Here is a 19,433-nt window from a genome sequence, read left to right as displayed (position 1 = left end):
TTAGGGTAAATTCCTAGGAGTGGAATTCCTAGGTCAAATGGTAAATCTATTTTGAGTTTTTTTGAGGAACCTCCATACTGCTTTCCACAGTGGTTGAACTAATTTACATTCTCACCAGCAGTGTAGGAGGGTTCCCCTTTCTCCACAACCTCGCCAACATTTGTTGTTTGTCTTTTGGATGGTGGCCATCATTACTGGTGTGAGGTGATATCTAATTGTGGTTTTAATTTGCATTTCTCTGATAATTAGTGATGTGGAGCATGTTTTCATGTGCCTGTTGGCCATCTTACTTTCTTCTTTGGAGAAGTGTCTGTTCAGATCCTGTGCCCATTTTTTAATTGGATTATTTGCTTTTTGTTTGTTGAGGTGCGTGGGCTCTTTATATATTTTGGATGTCAACCCTTTATCAGATCTGACATTTATGAATATATTCTCCCATATTGTAGGATGCCTTTTTGTTCTACTGATGGTGTCCTTTGCTGTGCAGAAGCTTTTCAGCTTGATAAAGTCCCACTTGTTCATTTTTGCTTTTGTTTCTCTTGTCCAGGGAGATACGTTCATGAAGAAGTCGCTCATGTTTATGTCCAAGAGACTTTTGCCTGTGTTTTTTTCTAAGAGTTTTATGGTTTCATGACTTACATTCAGGTCTTCGATCCATTTCAGATTTACTTTTGTGTATGGGGTTAGACAGTGATCCAGTTTCATTCTCTTACATGTAGCTGTCTGGTTTTGCCAACACAAGCTGTTGAAGAGGCTGTCATTTCCACATTGTATGTCCATGGCTCCTTTATCGTATATTAATTGACTATAATTGTTTGGGTTAATATCTGGAGTCTCTATTCTGTTCCACTAGTCTGTGGCTCTGTTCTTGTGCCGGTACCAAATTGTCTTGATTACTGTGGCTTTGTAGTAGAGCTCGAAGTTGGGAGGGGAGATCCCGCCCACTTTATTCTTCCTTCTCAGGATTGCTTTGGCCATTTGGGGTCTTTTGTGGTTCCATATGAATTTTAGAACTATTTTTTCCAGTTCGTTGAAGAATGTTTTCGGTATTTTAGACAGTTGCAGATTTACTGATTAGATTCAACTTCTGATGATTTGATTTTTGTTAAAAAATAGAGCGAGCTACAAACTACTGATCTTTAAGGAAACATACATATCCACCATCTCCAGCTGGGTGGAAGCAGGCCCCACCTTGCTCTGTAGCAGCTGTTAGTATTTCATTCACACAATAAAAGCATTGTTTTCACACAAAAGCATGACATTATGAAATGAGTGAGCTAAAATATGATCTCTTTTTGTGACTTCTGTCATTTTCCCTGCATACAAATCTTAAGTCAGGTAAGAAGCAGTCCATGCTATTTCTGTCATTTTCCTTTGGCTGCAGGTTGTGTCTTCCATCCGCATTTGTCCTGAATGGATTTTCGGGGCCTTCCAGTTTTCACTTAGCTTGTTCAGTACTTAGCATCCTGGAGACCATTGGCTCATGCTTGAAGGAGATAATAGCCAGTTCTGTGAGGTCTTTGTGTGCCATGCTCCTGGTATTGGGATGATTTGTGCAGGATTGTACTGCTCTGGCAAAACATTTACTCATTGAAGCTGGAGTCAAGATTTGTTTGTTTGTTCATTTATCAGTGTACTCTTACTCTGTGCCATGTGCCTGACTGGCCTGTGGGAGTGGAAAGGTGGCTATGATATGGACCCTCACAAAGGGAATTTAGTGGGGAAGACAAACATTCACATGTAATGCAATGTAATCACAGTGTGATCAGTGCTAGACTGAAGGTGTGAATACTGTGCCTAAGGGTTCAGAGTGAGGAATGACTAATGCCACCTGAAATATTCGGCAAAGACTCCACAGAGGAGATGACACATAAGCAGCATTTTTAGGGTTAAACAAGCGTGTATTGGGATACATTCAGGCAGTTGGGAACATACCAGGCGCAGGGCCTATGGTCATGAAAGGTCAGGGGAGTTTGTGGAACAATGAGAAATTGGGAATTGCTGCCATGTTGTAGAGAGTAGAGGAGAGCAGGATGGGGTGGGACTGTAAAGGATCCTAGTCAGTTTGCCAAGGGGTTCAGGTGTTGTGCTGTAGTCATTAGGAAGCCTTCAGGGTTTTTACAGCAGTGACAGGGTGAGCGCCAGTGGGGTTTTGTTTTGATTGTTTTTAAGGAGGTGGGCACTGTTAGCATTGCGGGAGAAAGCAGGAATAGGAAAAACTAAGTCAGCTCGGAGGCTGCTAGAAAAATTGTTATAGGAGGAAAAGGTGGGGGAATGGTGTCTTTCCATTAAATCTAAAAGGAGAAATAGGAAGCTTCTGCTTGCTCGGTGAATGGGAGATGAAGTTGGGAGTGGAGTAATCAAAGAGGAATTTGAGCATGCATTTGTGCTGGGCTCTTGCTGTGTACTTTATAAATGTTACTTTATTTGGTTTTTTACTCCCCCCGAGCCCATGCATAACATTACCCATTTTAGAGGTAAAGAAATGGGTTCAGAGGAATTACAACACTTTTCTGAAGTTACATCCTTAATAAATGCTGGATCCAGGCTTTGAACTTACTTGGTCTGATTCCATCATCCTTTTAACAAAAGGTCAAGAAGGATGTGTGAGGTAGAAATGTTAAGATTGGATGCAGCAGCCATGGAGAAAGGCATTGGTTTTCACCTATCCCTGGTCAAGGGAAGAGAGGAAGTGCCAACTTGGAGAATTTCAAATTTGATCTCTCTCCTGTCTCCCTCTGTAGAAGTGCTTGAATGTAGGGTTGACTGGTACTGGTAAAACAGAAGATTAAAATTAGTGTTGTTTCTCTACAATTCAGGAATAACCCGTTAATTATGTTATATATCTTGGCCAACTTTACAGCTCTAGCTGAGGACTGTAACCCATCTGACCAGGTAAAATTGGAATTTGACAGAAAACCAGGTGGCACCATTAGTTTAGCACACCTGGAGCCAGAATTCCAGGGCAAGCAGAGGAAGTAGTGTGTAGACCCAGAGCAAAAAGTATAGCCTAGCACCTGTTGTTGCCAGGTTTTGCTGTGAGACTTGCAGGTAACTTTAGGACTCTGAACATACTGGTCTTATATTTAAAAATGATATCATTGAGTATGTTTATTTACATTTATTATCCAAGTTTTTTATAATTTAATTGCATTCCAACTCATTGCATGTGCAACACCTCAAAAACAAATGAACTTTTACCTTAAAAAAACAACATAGACATTTGTTTCAGTGGCTTGGAAAAGCCTGCAACGGAAGGAATCTTCTGTCTTGACCCTTGACTTCGCCTGCTTCAATTACTTATTCTGTCTTTTTTTTCTTTTATTCAACACATTTATTGAGCACTGCCTATATGTACTGTTCTGAGAACTGAGTATACAGTGGTGAAAAAGACTAAGTTTGTATTTGAGTGGGATATGCGAAACAAGTATTGTGTCAAGTTGTGAAATGCTATGAACTGAAAAGAAAACAGAGTGAAGAGGTAGAATATCAGCATGCTGGTTCTGTAGACAGCGTGGCCAGACAAGTTCTCATTTGAGCAGGGTTGATTGAGGAGAGGGAGTTGAGTCACCTTGAACAACAAGCACATGGTGGGATTCTGGCAGGAGCAGGAAGCAGGCAAGTGATTGGAGGTCTGAGAGTTCAGGGAGGGAGCCAGGGCCTATCGTGGAGGGCCTGGTAGGCTGTGCTAAAGACTTCTTGCATAGCTGTGGTTTGTGTTGTTCACATAATTAATCCAAATATGATGTAGTGACCAAAGTGTCGTATCTGAATCATTAGGTTTGGCAATGGTTATATTTACACCATTGTATTATTTTTACTTTTCAGGATGGAACGAAATTCATCTGTATTGGGGCTCTATACTCTGAGCTTTTGGCTGTCAGCAGTAAAGGAGAACTTTATCAGTGGAAGTGGAGTGAATCTGAGCCTTACAGAAATGCACAGGTATTTTATTATATTAAAATTTGCATCGAATAGCTCTACATATCAACATACAAATGATAATCATTTTTCTTTTGCTTTCAAAGAATCCTTCATTACATCATCCACGAGCAACATTTTTGGGGCTAACCAATGAAAAGATAGTCCTTCTGTCTGCAAATAGTATAAGAGCAACCGTAGCTACAGAAAATAACAAGGTATGAAACACTTTGCATTGACTGATAAACATTTCATGCTTAAATTTTTGTGTTTTTTTCCTTTACCCTGCCTCTTCTCCATCTTTTAATTTTCTCTTTCTAATTAGATCCACAAATACAAAGTGTCTCAAGCCTTAGTATTGTAATCCAGTGTATTATCTTTTTATTGCTGGTTTTTCTCTATATTATATAATCAAACTTTAGAGGTAACTTTTTACTTAAAGGAAAAGGAAAACATTCAAGATTAATGCTGACAAAGGAAGAGATATTGATAAAGCTATGATAGGTAGAGGATGAATATTATACCTCAGGTTATGAGTTTGACTTCAGAGTTACTAAATTCTTTTAAAAAATACTGGAGCAAATGCTTACTTTTGATTAATGCCTTAGAAATGGCTTTAGACAGTCATTTCAATAACTGCTACTTAGATTTATTTGTATGAAAAATATTTTAGTTTCTAGTCATATGAAGAGCCTTTGAAATTATTTTTCTACTGTTTAGCTTAAAACATTATAGAATTCCAGTCCATAGAGTATGTATGCCTTACCCTGGTTTTGACCACAATCGTTCTGGAAAGATTATTTGTTCTTACTTAAACCTCTAATATTTTATTCTTCAGGTTGCTACATGGGTGGATGAAACTTTAAGTTCTGTGGCTTCTAAATTAGAGCACACTGCACAGAGTTACTCAGAGCTTCAAGGAGAACGGATTGTGTCTTTACACTGCTGTGCCCTTTATACCTGTGCCCAGTTGGAGAACAGTTTGTATTGGTGGTGAGTACCAAAGGGAGGGGAGCTGCTTAGCTGTGAATGCTTTTATGTGCGTAGGTAGGAGCTCTGAGCAGTGAAGTACCAACATGAAGTGGTCAGTCAAAAGATAATGCTTTATAGAGAGGGAAATTTCACTTTGGAGCAAAGTAACATTAAGAAAAATCTTTAAAAAAGAACATTGAGAAATAATGCATACTTACTGATTATAATGGTGGTGAGATTCTGTAATTTAAAAGTAGAAACAAAATAGTCTATAGTCCTACAACCCAAAGAATAATTATTGTTAACATTTTTGGGATTTTTAATCTTTTTTGTTCCCCTTAAAATAAACATCAACTTTGCTTTTACATAATTGGTAGCATAGGTTATAGGGCATTTTTTTACTTAAAATATAATTTTAAAAGGTTATTACTTCGTTGTATGAATATTCTGTGCCTTATTTCTTTACTGTTTGAAAGGATTTTAAATGTATTCTCTGTATGTTTTAAGGAGTTACACTAAATTTGCATTGACAAATAATGCATAGGGGGACTCCACTAATGAAATATAATTACTTGGAAGAAAATATCAAATGAATTTCCTGTAAATTTTAATCCTAAAGGTTTAATAAAAATGGATCCAATTATGTATTAAGCCTATGATCAAATTATGATTGAGAATAAGTTGTACATGTTAATATTCTGAAGCAAAAATTTTAGAGAAGGAATATATCAGAAATGCTAATAATTATATGTATAATTTCAAATTTAGTTAATGGTTTCCTTGCTGTTTATTTAATCAATTCATACTTTTCCTTTTCAGGGGTGTAGTCCCTTTTAGTCAAAGGAAAAAAATGTTAGAGAAAGCTAGAGCAAAAAATAAAAAGCCCAAATCTAGTGCTGGTATTTCTTCAATGCCGAACATCACTGTTGGTACCCAGGTAAGTAATTAAAATTAAAGCAGTCCTAAGGGACAGTGTTTTATTTTCCAGAACACTTTCTTCCCCTGGAAGACATTCCCCTATCAGCAGTTTCATACATGAATTTCATTTGAAGGACTAGGTTTCAGCAGCATGTATGTGCCTTATCACTCTATCCAATAGTAGAGTAACATACAGATTCTGCCCCAGGGTTGGTAGGTTTCCCTGTGGGGCAAGGTTCTGAGATTTGCCTGGTTCGAGAATCATTTGGTACTTAAATGCAGAGTCTGGAGCCCCATACCTGAAATGTTTACTCAGTTTGTCTGGTAGAAGGGCCCAGGTATCACTGTGTTTGAACAAACAAAAAATCCCAGGTGATTGTTTCAACTGAGCAGTTTGAAGGATACTGTTGTCTGGGGATATTGTGAGCAGGAGGCACAGAAAGCTTTGTCAAATCCCTGTGTACCACCAGTTTATTTTTTTGGCTCTGAGATGGCTTTGGGCTCCATCTTATGGAAGGTGGTAAGTTTTCTGATACCCCATTGGTTCTTAAAGTGTGGTCCAAGAACTCCTTCTGGTTTCTTGACCTATTCAGAGTTTGCAGAGTCCTTTTTTTCTCAATTACATGTCTGTAAGGCTGAATTGTCTCAATATATTTAAGTCAAAGTAACATACCACAACAAACTGGATGTAGAAGCAGAAATGGGATCCAGCTGTCTTTTCTTAAATCAGACATTGAGATACAAAAACGTAAATAAAAATGCCTCCTCTCACTGATTTAAAAAAAAAATATAGTTGTTTTTCCTAACAATTGTTTATATTAACACAAAGCTTATTACTGTTAAATATTTTAAAGTTACTCCATTTTAGTTATTAATACATTAAATACCAATGACATATGACCCACATAAACAAAAGATTTTTAGGCCCTTAGTAATATTCAAAAGGGGAAAAGGGTACTAAGACCAGAAGAGCTTGAGAACTATTGTTACAGTACTTCTAATTCATTAGACTCATGGAAGTTTATCTTCAGGAGAAAACTTGATGCTTATTTTCATTATAGCAAATGCTGCAATGAATGTTTAAGACTTTATAATGCCTAACACTTAAGTGAGTGGTAGTTTTTATTACTTAATGTGGTGCTAATGTACTTATCTAGTACTTCCTTTCAATTCTGTTTTTTTTTCTGTCATTCCAATGTGGTATCACTTATATTCCCTGTCTTTTAAAAAGTAGTCACTACTTTAGCTGTTACTTTTCTCCAAAACTTAGCTTTAATGTACCTGTTCTTTATGTTTGTGGCTGCTTTTTTGCCCTATCCACAGTTTGTTCTGGCTCCTTTGTTGACCTTTGAACTAGGAAGTTTTCCACGATTACCCACTAGTTTGAATATTATTGTTCAGACTTCATATTTATGTCAGTTGCTTTGGATGGCTCTCTCTCTTCTAGGAGCTCACCTTTTCCTGTTTAGTTCAAATACCAATTTCTCACGTTCTCAAGGTTCCTTGTTCACCAGACTTCCATAAAACAGGACATCCTAGATCATCAAAAAGCCTCCACAGGGATCCGGACGATGCTGCGGTTGTGGCTGCATCCAGCCCACCGTCTCCTGGACTTGCCATAGGAATGAGGAGGGAGATGTCTAGGCTGGCATGTGTATACAGTGAGACAACGAATTTGACCGGATCTGTACTGTTGGAACTCAACCAGGAGTTGGGAGGAGTGCAAGTTGTAGCACCCCAAAATCTCATGACTATAGACTATCTATGGTTAAAAGAACATATGGGATGTGAACAGATCCCAGAAATGGGCTGCTTTAATTTGTCTGATGGTTCAAGTACAGTTGGAAAATATCCATCATATCATAGATAAATTTTCACAAATGCCTAGGGTGCCTAAATGGTTTTCTTGGCTTCACTGGAGATGGCTGGTAATTATAGATTTGCTTTGTTTATGTCACCGTATTCCTATTATGTTAATATGTGTGTGCAAATTAGTTAGTAGTTTAAAACCTATACATACTTAAGGTACTATACAAGAAGATATGTCAAAGAAATAATCAATCCTCCCAAGTTTCCTTCATATGCTACATCTATAGCTTTTCTTCTTCCTTCCTAATTACAAACCTTAAATAGAATTCGTGCCTCATATCGAATTTACCGAGTATCATAATTCCTCCAGGTGGTAAAGATACCTCGAGACAAGTGCTGGGCATAGAAGCCACAGGGCATAAATCTGCAAAGAAGTAAAAAGCTAACCTTTGCAAACAATATGGCTTCTCTCTCACTTACCAACTTTACATTTCCCTGTATGGCCCCGGAAGATGACTGGTTAGCCAGAGACGGGTAAGATTCCTCAAGGGAGGAACAACCTAAGACAGGCACAGTCGCAGGGGGGCCATCAGGTGAGAATTTGGGGATCAACAGAGGTGAGGCTCAGAACCTCACCCCCCCTGCTTTGAGAGAAATCTTCTGCATCCGTGGATGTCTTGCTGCCCTTGTCTAGCCTGGATTAATACTTAGTCCATAGGCACACACCTGATCATCTGATCATCTACATTTGCCTTCTTACAGCACTAAACTATGTTTTCTACCTTTATCTTGCATCTACCTACCACTTCAGCATTTTATTAAAAATAAAAATAATAATAATAATAGGAGAAATGTGGGATCAACATATAAATCAAGTACAAAAATCAAATGAATATTCATATTTGACCTGATGGTTTATAGGTCATATTGCATGATCAAAACCGAAAGTTTCTGTGATGAATGCCCTTGTACTGTTCACCATGTAAGAATTTATTCACTCTGTAAGAATTCGTTCACCATGTAAGAACTTGTTCGTTATGCTTCAGAAGATTGAAGACTGACGAGAATTAGGCTAGAGATGGATTAATGATTGTACATTGAGCATTGACCCCCCTATACTGAATTTTATTGTTGTTAACAACCATTTGATCAATAAATATGAGAGATGCCCTCTCAAAAAAAAAAAAAACAAAAAAAACAGGACATCCTAGCAGTTCCTTATTAGTATGTAGGATGACATCACTGTAAAAGGAAGGGCAGAAAGAATACTTTAAAAATGCACTAAAGAAAAACTTAAAAAAAAATAATTTCGCAGTAAATTTATGAAAGCAGCATATTAAAATATTTTGGCTCAGAACTAAGAACTTGTTTTAAAGAATTTGTTTTTAAGTAGAAAACTGGAGGTTTAAGACAGTCACAGCCACAATAAGCAAAACATTTATGTATTAACATGAGAAAGAATTGTTGATCACTTGGAATTTTCAGCTTCACCTGCACTCATAGATCATAATTGTTGAGAATAATGTATTTAGCTAACATTAATTGCATGTCTTGTGATATGCTGGATCCTGACACACACTTCCTTGTCTTTAAGGTGCATTTATTTTTATAAGAAGGCATTCATAAATAGCTTTTCTTTTAATATATCTTGCCACCTTTCTTTTCAAGTATAATCTTCTTTCTTACTGATCTGATTTAGACTGAGCTTTCATCAGTCTTTTCTGAAAATTTGTAGATGAAACTTTAAGGCACAGCTAAGCAAGACATACCTTTTTAAAGAGGTTAGCTCTTATGAACTATTCATTTTATGCTACAGAACTATATTTAGTGACACACAACTATTTTTTGACAGAACTGCAACTCTACGCCAGTATTTCCAGTTCCCATACTTGTCAAGTATACTGCCTTTTTCAGTGTCACTTACATATTTAATTATAAACCACCAAAAAACATGATCTGCCATTTATGCCACTGTCAAATACAATATAGTTATTGGATGACTAAACAGGATGTTTGAAAGATTGAGCTGATGGAGAAATCAAGAGATTTCCAGAAATAATGCTGCTGTTTCATTTGGAGCTCTTGGTGGTGCATTTGGCAGTGCCACCTTGCAGGTTTTGAGTTTTAGAGTATGACCCGAGGGTGCTTCCTGGGTAAAAATTAACAGTTTTTTCACTCTTGAATTCAGTTAAGTTCTGACACTAATGTCAACATACTCTTTAAATTTGAGAAAAAAAAAAAACTCTATTGCCCACTGAAGCTTCTGGCTTTATAGAAAACTACAGTCCATGGGGATAACAAACATTTGTAGAGATGAAGTTTAACAGGTTGATACAGCATCATGAATTAAGGAAGAGAATAATTTCAAATTATAAGAAAGAGACAAAAAGTGTCATTGTTTTGATCACATTTCACTTTTTTAATGACAGCCTTTTTAGTTTCTTCTCTGCTGTTCTTACTCTACTAACTTTTAGCCGATGTCTTTTTTTTATACATATGTAGCAGGTGTACTTGTAGTAAATGTGTTAAAGTTATATTCCTGTTGCTAAATTTGGGGAACAGATTTTCTGATGGGGACTTTTTAGTCAATGCTTATCAGCCTTATTTATTGATTGTATTAGATTGTATTTAGAAAACCTAGGAAGCAATTCTTTTGTATATTGTATTTTCATATATTTGAAATAACTAAAAAATTAGGTCATCTTGTTGGTGATTTTTGTTTGCTAGGTATGCTTAAGAAATAATCCTCTTTATCATGCTGGAGCAGTTGCATTTTCAATTAGTGCTGGGATTCCTAAAGTTGGTGTCTTAATGGAGTCAGTTTGGAATATGAATGATAGCTGTAGATTTCAACTTAGATCTCCTGAGAGTTTGAAGAGCATGGACAAAGCTAGCAAAACTACTGACACTAAGTAAGTACTCTATCCCAACTAATCTCGATTTTATACGTTTTTAGTTTGCTCTGTAGATGAAGGGGTTTTCAAGGGAGACTTACTAAGTGTACACAGACAGAAAAGTGCTACATGATGGGGTTTTGTTAATATCCCCAGGCATTTTGAAAGGAATTGCTAAGATTGCAACTCGGTTAATATTTGTATATAGTTGATCCTAGAACAAGCGGGTGGAACTTTTTATCGTTGGAGTGTCCTTTATGTGTTGAATTGAAGTAATAATGTGTTCAAATTTACTGTATTAGGCCAACTGCCTCTTCCTTTCTCCCTGTGTAATCACCTTAATTTTTTCCTAATCTCTTGCCTGCTTCTTGATCATTGGCAGGACTTTACAGGTTAATGTGCTAGTGAGGGAAGTTCTATAAAGGATTTATAAACTTTTGGGTTGGAGGGATTTGTGGACAGAAATACCACTGAATTTTGTGTAGCCCACATTCTGGAGCTGACTTACTATTTATGTTTGGGAGCCAGGTACACAGATCTTAATACCTATACTTTTAGAAGCATCTACTCATCTTTTAAAATATATGTATGTTTTATAATTTGGTTGTTTGGTACATGAGCTTGAAAGCTTTAGTTTTTAAATAATTTTTCCCCTTAATCTTATGAAAATATATGATGATTATAGAAACATGGAAGAAGAAGAATATCACATTCCAGAAATAACATTTTAAATATTTTTCTGTATTTTCTTTTTTCTAAATGTATACAGGCATTGAAAAGAAATGATTAGAACTGTACCGTACATACAGGTCTTTAAAGTTCTGAAGTTGTTTAGTTTTCTTAAATGATGTAAGGATTGTAAATTTACTACCTTTATTGCTGTTATTCCTCTTAATGTTACAAAAATGCACATTGAAATTCAGAAAACATAGAGATTACTCTGTTAATAAATAAGTTAAAAAATAATCTTTACTAAATAAAAGCTATTGTAATTTTTGCATAATTAAGATTTCTTGCTTTGTTCTAATGCTCTCTGTCTTGTTTTAAAAAATTTGTAGATCTTCCCCCAATTACATTGATTTTTATCCTAAAAATAAAAGTAACAAAGCATATTTTCATTGTTAGTGAAACTTGGAAAGAATGTTTGAATTATTTTCGATATGCACAAATATAGATGAGATGAAAATAGATTATGCTATTTAAAAATCTGCTCTTTAAATATTTATGAAAGTTTTCAAGATCTTCCTTGAAATTTGCACCTGTACTAATAAATTTAGTAAGAGCTAAGTGAAATTAAATGCTAAGAGGTTATTTTCATGTCAATAGATTCTTTGCTTTCCCTGAAATGCTGTTACTTTAAGGCATGCCAGTGAGTAGTCAGAATGGACTTATTTTCACCATTGCAGGATTCACAGAGCTGCCATGAGTGTCATGTGTACTTACACTGAGCACTTTGGTGAGTTCCTGGTGAAAATCATTCTGGTTTACTATGGACTGTTTTTAAACTCTGGTGAAGTTCCTCGTGGAGGTAATAGGAGAGGAAAGTGTTAAGGTGATAACCCTGATTATAATATATATCAGAATGATCTAAATGTAACATTTCTGAGAAATAGATGACTTTTCTGACTAAAAATTGGCTTCTGCCCTTCATTGAATAAAAATAATTTTTTTCTCATCTGTAGAATATTGTGTAGTTTAGTTATCTTAAGTACAATTAATGAAGTAATTCAATGATAGAGAGATAGTCTGTTAATCCTATAATTTCTCATTTCAGTTATAGCAAGTGATGGTTCATCACCAGATCAAGAATAAATATTTGTAAACCACTGCATGTAGTTACTTCTTCAAACTCTAAGAAATTAATGATGTAGCAGGCTTTTTATTATTTGCCCTTATCATTTTTCAGTTAAATTGCTGTGTCCCAAGTCAGGGTTCACTGAAGGGCGAAACTTGTTTGCTCAGGAGACTTAAGATAAAGCTATGTTGACAAATTGAGTATAGCTTTTGTTGTTTTTCCTAGATAAGGCTTACCTGAATCATTGTAAGTTGTTGATAAGTTTTGTATGGTATATTTTTGTTCACTATTTTAAAATATTAAAAACTTGAAGTATGTATATACTTTTTTTCAGTACCTTAAGTCCTAAAAATATACCATTTTGTGCAAGTTTTTAATATTTCATTTGTCTATAAGAATAAACTCGAATCTTGAAAATCATTTGACAAGTTCATAATATATTTTCCTAATTATAAGGAGAATCTTATTTCTAATCTCAGGCCTGAAAGTAAACAGGAGCCAGTGAAAACAGAAATGGGCCCTCCACCATCTCCAGCCTCCACTTGCAGCGATGCTTCTTCAATTGCCAGTAGTGCATCAATGCCATATAGTAAGTTTTATGTTAAGTGCACATTGGTCAAAAATAAGGTCCAAGGTAGATTAGGTGTGTTCAGTTTCTCATTTGAGGCAACTCATACCATTTTAAATCTTTTTAAACAAATTATATTTCCACTGGTTTGATTTTTGTATGAAGCTTTATTTAAATGAAAAAACAATATTTACAGTGTTGACTATTTCTCTTGTTTCTGGGAGTTACTAATTTTTACAATATGTAAAATGCATTGCAGTAGGAGAAGGTAGTAATTGCTTCTGTCTAGAGTGTATCTACCCACCTTTGTTGAGACTGTTAACTGTTGTTAATTGGTTACGGTGTGTGCTCATAACTTTGGCTCAGCATTTGTCGAGTTTATAAACCTAGACTTAACTGCTATACCTTGGACTTAAAGGCTTTTTTTAAGTTCCTCAAAAATGAATTTATTTTACAGTGTAGTTGCTATGCATGTGAGGAGATTGAAAGTTAGACTTTAATAGTTCTGTAATAGTTACAGCCCGATAGGTCTTCCTTTTTTAAATCCTGGTCAGGTAGTGCTGTTTTTGAGGGCCTAAAATAAGTTTTTTGTTTCTTCTTTGCAGTTGTTCATAGTAGTATTAATCTTATTAGGCATTAACAGATATTGCTAGTTTTTGCTATGACTTCATTTGAAGTGGCAGTTCGTCATAAAACCTCAAATCATAAAGTGGTAGTTCACAGAATTTTTATTTTTATATTTCAATTATGTATCCCTTTAAAAATAATATCTTTCCATATATTTAGATGAAATCTATAAAGTTTCTTTTACGTTTTCTTTTTGGTACTTACCATTTTGTTGTTGTCTAAGAACGACGACGGTCCACACCTGCCCCAAAAGAGGAGGAAAAGGTGAACGAAGAGCAGTGGTCTCTTCGGGAAGTTGTTTTTGTGGAAGATGTTAAGAATGTTCCTGTTGGCAAGGTGTGTTGAAAATACCTAATAGATAGTTATTATCAGAGCTGTAATGGTACTGGTATCCAGGGATACTGCTTGGTGAGTCCCATCAGACCATTCTCCAGAACAGCTGTGTTCATCACCTTCTGTGGTCTCCTGTCCCATCCTTTCATTGATGCAGATACTGCCTCTGAACCTAAGTGATGAACACATGATGATTGTGCCTCTCCTTGAACATTTATGGTGATATGCTGCTTTTTGAAAAGAAGTGTTACTTTGGTATAATACTAGATTTACAGAAAAGTTATAAAGAGATAATTACTTTTTGAATAATCCATTCTTTGAAATTGACAGTTCTAATGGAGATGATGATCTTGTAATATTTAAAAATCTTCCCTAACACTGAAAATTCTTACTACTTTAAGTCACCTTACGCTTTTTCTTCTCTTCTTCCTGGAGAGGGTCTTGCTTCTAAGAAATGAAGTGAGTAGAGTCCATCAGCTGGAATGCCATTAATTTTACCTTTCTCTCCACACAAAAAAATGGATCTATAGCTGGAGAATATCTGCAAAGTAGAGGTTTTTCAGATTGCTCATTAGTTTCTGAAATGTGATTTCTTTCATTTATACTTAAAAGGAGAAAGTATGTACACCATTCCTTGCCATTTACAGAGACCTTTCTCATACACTGTTCATATGATTCTCAAAATAGAGCTGTGGTGTGGGGGCAGGAGTTCTAAACTAACGGAGGGAGGCTGAGAGAATGTCACGGGTGATAGTTTTTTCAGCTGATTGCTAAACATCATTGACTGTAATCACCAGCTCTGTGGGTCAGTTTTTCTCTGGAAAATAATCCTTAAATGTACACATGAACAGCAAACCTTTGGTGAGTCTGTTCTGGTTAATTTTATAATATGATGATTAAAGAAACAGGAAATGACTCCAGTGTTAAGTTAGTTCAGTGTATGTAATTTGCATATTGACTTCATATAAGTTAGTGTTAACATTCCATATGTTTACCTGTACTTCTAGGTGCTAAAAGTGGATGGTGCCTATGTTGCTGTAAAATTTCCAGGGACATCCAATAGTACAAACTCTCAGAGCAGCTCTGGTTCAGATGCTGACCCTTCTTCCCTCCTGCAAGATTGTAGGTTACTTAGAATTGATGAATTGCAGGTAAGTGTAAAAAAATCACTTGGCAGGTTAGTATTGCGACTTACTCATTGAGATGTTACAGTATTTCCAAGTGAAATTCCTTTTGTGTCATGTCATGCAGGTTGTAAAAACTGGTGGAACACCAAAAGTTCCTGACTGTTTCCAAAGGACTCCTAAAAAGCTTTGTATACCTGAAAAAACAGAAATATTAGCAGTAAATGTGGATTCCAAAGGTAACAATTTTGTAACTTTTTTAACTGGCATACTTCATATCCTGTCAACACTTGTGTAGTAAATGGGAGTAGGATAAAGTATTTGGGGGCATTTGGCAGTTTTTGTGTCCTGAGTGTCATGTCATTGAATGAAATGCATCTACAAAATGTGGCCAGAAATTGTAAAATTTGGTAGGTACTTAATAGAGATCACTGAAGATGTATGACAATTTTTATTCTACATTTATATGTTTCTGAAGGTGTGCATGCTGTTTTGAAGACTGGAAATTGGGTACGGTACTGTATCTTTGATCTTGCTACAGGAAAAGCAGAACAGGAAAATAATTTCCCTACAAGCAGCATTGCTTTCCTTGGTCAGAATGAGAGGAGTGTAGCCATTTTCACTGCTGGACAGGTACAGAGGCTCATTTTTACATTTGAAAACTGATATGACAACGTAAGCATTTTTGTGAAGCTTGGGTTTGGCTCCAGTTTGCTTGTTATTAAACTGTTGAAGAGTTTAGAATATTTAGCACATTTTCATACTAGGTTTCTCATTTTGTCAGTATTACATACTAATACTAATACTAAATACTAAAACTAATACTAATGTACACACACACAAATGGCATATACAACTAATCTAACTTAAAAATAAATATGTCTATTGTAAAAGTCAGAGATATACTTTTGATTGGGAACTTGTCTATTATTTTCCCTCAATTATAGGAGTCTCCTATTATTCTTCGAGATGGAAATGGTACTATCTACCCAATGGCCAAGGATTGCATGGGAGGAATAAGGGATCCTGATTGGCTTGATCTTCCACCTATTAGTAGTCTTGGAATGGGTGTACATTCTTTAATAAATCTTCCTGCCAATTCCACAATCAAAAAGAAAGCTGCTATTATCATCATGGCTGTAGAGGTACATTGACTGTTGAAACTTCTTAGCATTTTAATCCAGCAGATACTGGTGAAATCTAGGGAAACAGTCTTGAATAGATCGTTCATTGCCCCTTCCCTATATGAACTAATCTTCTAGGACAAGAGAACTGAGTAAACCATTGATTATGGTGTAATTTAAGTGTTTGAGTAAGGCATGCCCCAAGGTTGGAGCACAAATAGCAATCAGACTCTGACTGTGGACAAGGCTTCTCTTAGGAAGTGATGATGCCTTGGACACAGCTTTGAATACCCAGGTAGGGTTCTCCTAGACACAAAGGGAAGGTGGGAGGTGTTATCCCAGGTGCAAAGAGCAGTCTTTGTGAATCTCATTAGTATGTTGAGAGAACGTGTAGATAACTGTTGATAGAACCAGAAGGTAGGACTCATAGGTAAAGGAATGGCAACTGATGAGATTGGGGAAAGTCACTAGGTACTGTGACCTAAGATGTGTGAGTGTTCCCCTGAAAACAAGGAGAAGGATTTTAAGCTCGTTTTTTAAGAACATTTAGTAGTAGATGGAGACCAGCAGTTTAGCGACCAGATAAGAAGGCTTGTGCAGTTATCCAGGTTAGACACAAAGTGAGCTTATTCTTAGTGCTCATATTCTTAGTTTATCTTTGATTGTAACCTCCTAGACTAGTGTGGGGTTAAACAGGTGGTTGTGGCCTGAACTTGGCCGTAAGAAATAGCTTTCACATTATTTAAAAAATTTCATTGGTTGCCAGTATTTAAAAGTCATAGGATTTATATTTAAAGTCCAGATTTTCAATTGCTCTTTAAAAACTAGGAGATATGGTTACATTGGGTCATCATAAAAACATTAGTCTGCCCTATTTAGAGGCTATGTGTGTCTCCAATTCATTGTAGTTCCCACTTAGTTAAAATATATTGCCCTGGGTCCATTTATTATACAGTTCATGTTATGTTTTTTATACCCATTCTCCTCCACCTGTTTATTTTAGTTACAGTGCTTCTGTAGACATTTGATTCTGTGACCCCTGTGCTTGTCAGATTCTCAAGGGTAAAGATAAAATGTGTCATCATCCCATGGGGCAGGATAAAATATGTCATCATTTATCCTTGTACCTCAGTGACTTGGGGCTTGGTGTACAGTAGACCTGCAAGAAGTTTTTTACTGGACTCTCTGCCTTTTGCTACAAGAATAAGTAACATGCAACATACAGTGATGCAGGGTACCCTTTTTTGTTTCTAACACAGCAAAGGGTGGTATTGATAATCTTGGTGTGGAGCCATGTACAATCAGCAGGTTGGAAGTGAGAGTTCCCTTCAACCATTGCTTCCAACCAAGTGACTGGCTGATTGCTCAAAAACATTTTATATCACAGCAGTGTGCAGCAGTTTCTTGGTTTTAGTTACTTTTAAAAGTACTGTGCTTTTTATTCTTTGGGGAGAGTTTGACATATTCTCTCAGCATATTGATGAATGTGTGTTGTGTCACACCTTGGCGAGTTTAATCTTGGCCCACCTCTGGAACTGGATCTTGTAGTTGATAGGGTCACCTCAGAGCTTTAGTTCCATAATCAAAATGGCCTGGCTCACATGTGGCAGGTACTGAAAACTGTTTCTTAGCTGTGTTTTCTCGGGGCCACCCATCTCCCACTTCTACCTCTCCTCCTCCCCAGAGGGTTCAGGGGAAGGTATAGGTTATTTAGGCAGTTTGTGGAGAGGGGAGGGCAAGTGTGCAAATGCATCTTTCTTCTTCCCTTTGTATTTGTACACACATTTTTTCCACCTGCTTTTCTCTAGTTCCTAATTCTAGTTAACTTTTTTTTAACAACTTTCGTTTCCAAAATGAATTCTTTGTATTCAATTCATTAAATTCCCCATACTTGTATATTCTGAAGGAAGTACAATTAAACGCCTTGGTATGTCCATGCTGTGCGTTAGTCCATTCAGGTTGCTACAGGTTGAGTTGCTAATAAACAATAGAAATACACATTTCTCATGATTCTAGTAGAAGTTGGAAGTCCAAGATAAAAGCATGGGCAGACTTGGTGTCTGGCAAGGGCCCTTGTACTGGTTCATAAATGCCCATGTGTTCTTATGTGGTGGACAGAACTCTGGTCTCTTTACCCCTTTTAAGGGCACTAATCCCATCCATGAGGGCCCCACTCTTTAACTGCCTAATCACCTGCAAAGGTCTCACCTACAAACACCATCACATTGAGGATTAGGGTTGAACATAAGAATTCTGGGAGCACAGACATATTCTGCCTTCAGCATGCTGTTGCTTGGGTAGTGATATTTTATAAAAATACTTTATTAGTATTTACCATGTCTTTGACATTGAAGTACATTAGTTGTCACCTTTAGGGGATTGTATCTGTCATGATTTCTGGGGAGTTGAAGGGTTTGATTTTTATGTACCACAGTGTGGTACAACTTCTAAGAGCATAAGAGGGTATGAGTAAGCCCAGAATAAATTGTGTACCTTTGCTTAATTTATTAACAATAACAGGGCTCTAATTGATAGTTACATAATATATAATGTAAACTGGGGGTTGGCAAACTGGTCTGCAGGCCAAATCCAGCCACTCCCATTCACTTGTACATTGTATACGGCTGCTTTCCTGCCATGACCACAGACTTCGTTGCAAAGCTGCAAATATTTTACTGGTCCTCTATAGAAAATATATTTACCCTTTCCTTTCCTGTCGTTTGTGTACTCTGCTTAAAGGGTACCCTTAAGTTCAACTCCTTTTGCCAAGACACCTGAAATTGTCTCTCCTTATTTGCAGACTTGATATTACTGTTAGCGGCCATGAGAAATTGTTGACATGTTGTATAATATACTGATCAAATTGGTTGAATTTTTTTCCCTACTTTGTGTGATGGCAGAAACAAACATTAATGCAACATATCCTGCGCTGTGACTATGAGGCCTGTCGACAATATCTTATGAATCTTGAGCAAGCGGTTGTTTTAGAGCAGAATCTACAGATGCTACAGACATTTATCAGCCACAGATGTGATGGAAATCGGAATATTTTGCATGCTTGTGTATCAGTTTGCTTTCCAACCAGCAATAAGGAAACTAAAGAAGAAGAGGGTAAGGTTAAGACGAAGGTCTTTAAAAGGAACTCTAAGCAGTTTTGAAAACATAATGAGTATTGAAAGAAAAGGGTATTGCTATAAAACATTTGTGTGTACTTTCTCCTGTTAAATCCAGTTTTGGATTCACAGAAGGTAAAAATTCCTGTCTTCCTCTTAGGATGAGACATAACAAGCAAATACAAGTTTTATCAATGTGTGTTTGTTGCCTTCATGTATACGAACAGTATGTGTA

At 36.5% G+C, this 19,433-nt stretch overlaps 1 protein-coding gene across 4 annotated transcripts in view; it reads left to right on the top strand.

Moving 5' to 3' along the window:
- Window positions 1–19,433, top strand: part of UBR5 (ubiquitin protein ligase E3 component n-recognin 5) — a 133,119-nt gene that overhangs the window by 58,514 nt on the left and 55,172 nt on the right. For all 4 annotated transcript variants that reach the window (XR_012128341.1, XM_073229914.1, XM_036995290.2 and 1 more), the window contains exons 10-21: window positions 3,829–3,945; window positions 4,029–4,139; window positions 4,760–4,914; window positions 5,713–5,830; window positions 10,348–10,532; window positions 12,789–12,898; window positions 13,728–13,840; window positions 14,845–14,988; window positions 15,089–15,200; window positions 15,440–15,594; window positions 15,909–16,106; window positions 18,986–19,196. Coding sequence is in view for 3 of the 4 variants with exons in the window: in XM_073229914.1 (XP_073086015.1) it covers window positions 3,829–3,945; window positions 4,029–4,139; window positions 4,760–4,914; window positions 5,713–5,830; window positions 10,348–10,532; window positions 12,789–12,898; window positions 13,728–13,840; window positions 14,845–14,988; window positions 15,089–15,200; window positions 15,440–15,594; window positions 15,909–16,106; window positions 18,986–19,196 (1,729 nt within the window). In the remaining variant the exon portion in view is untranslated. The remainder of the gene's footprint in view (window positions 1–3,828; window positions 3,946–4,028; window positions 4,140–4,759; window positions 4,915–5,712; window positions 5,831–10,347; window positions 10,533–12,788; window positions 12,899–13,727; window positions 13,841–14,844; window positions 14,989–15,088; window positions 15,201–15,439; window positions 15,595–15,908; window positions 16,107–18,985; window positions 19,197–19,433) is intronic.

The sequence above is a fragment of the Manis javanica genome, chromosome 2, assembly GCF_040802235.1.
Source record: "Manis javanica isolate MJ-LG chromosome 2, MJ_LKY, whole genome shotgun sequence".
NCBI classification, from domain to species: domain Eukaryota; kingdom Metazoa; phylum Chordata; class Mammalia; order Pholidota; family Manidae; genus Manis; species Manis javanica.
This window is presented reverse-complemented; position numbering and strand designations above follow the sequence as displayed.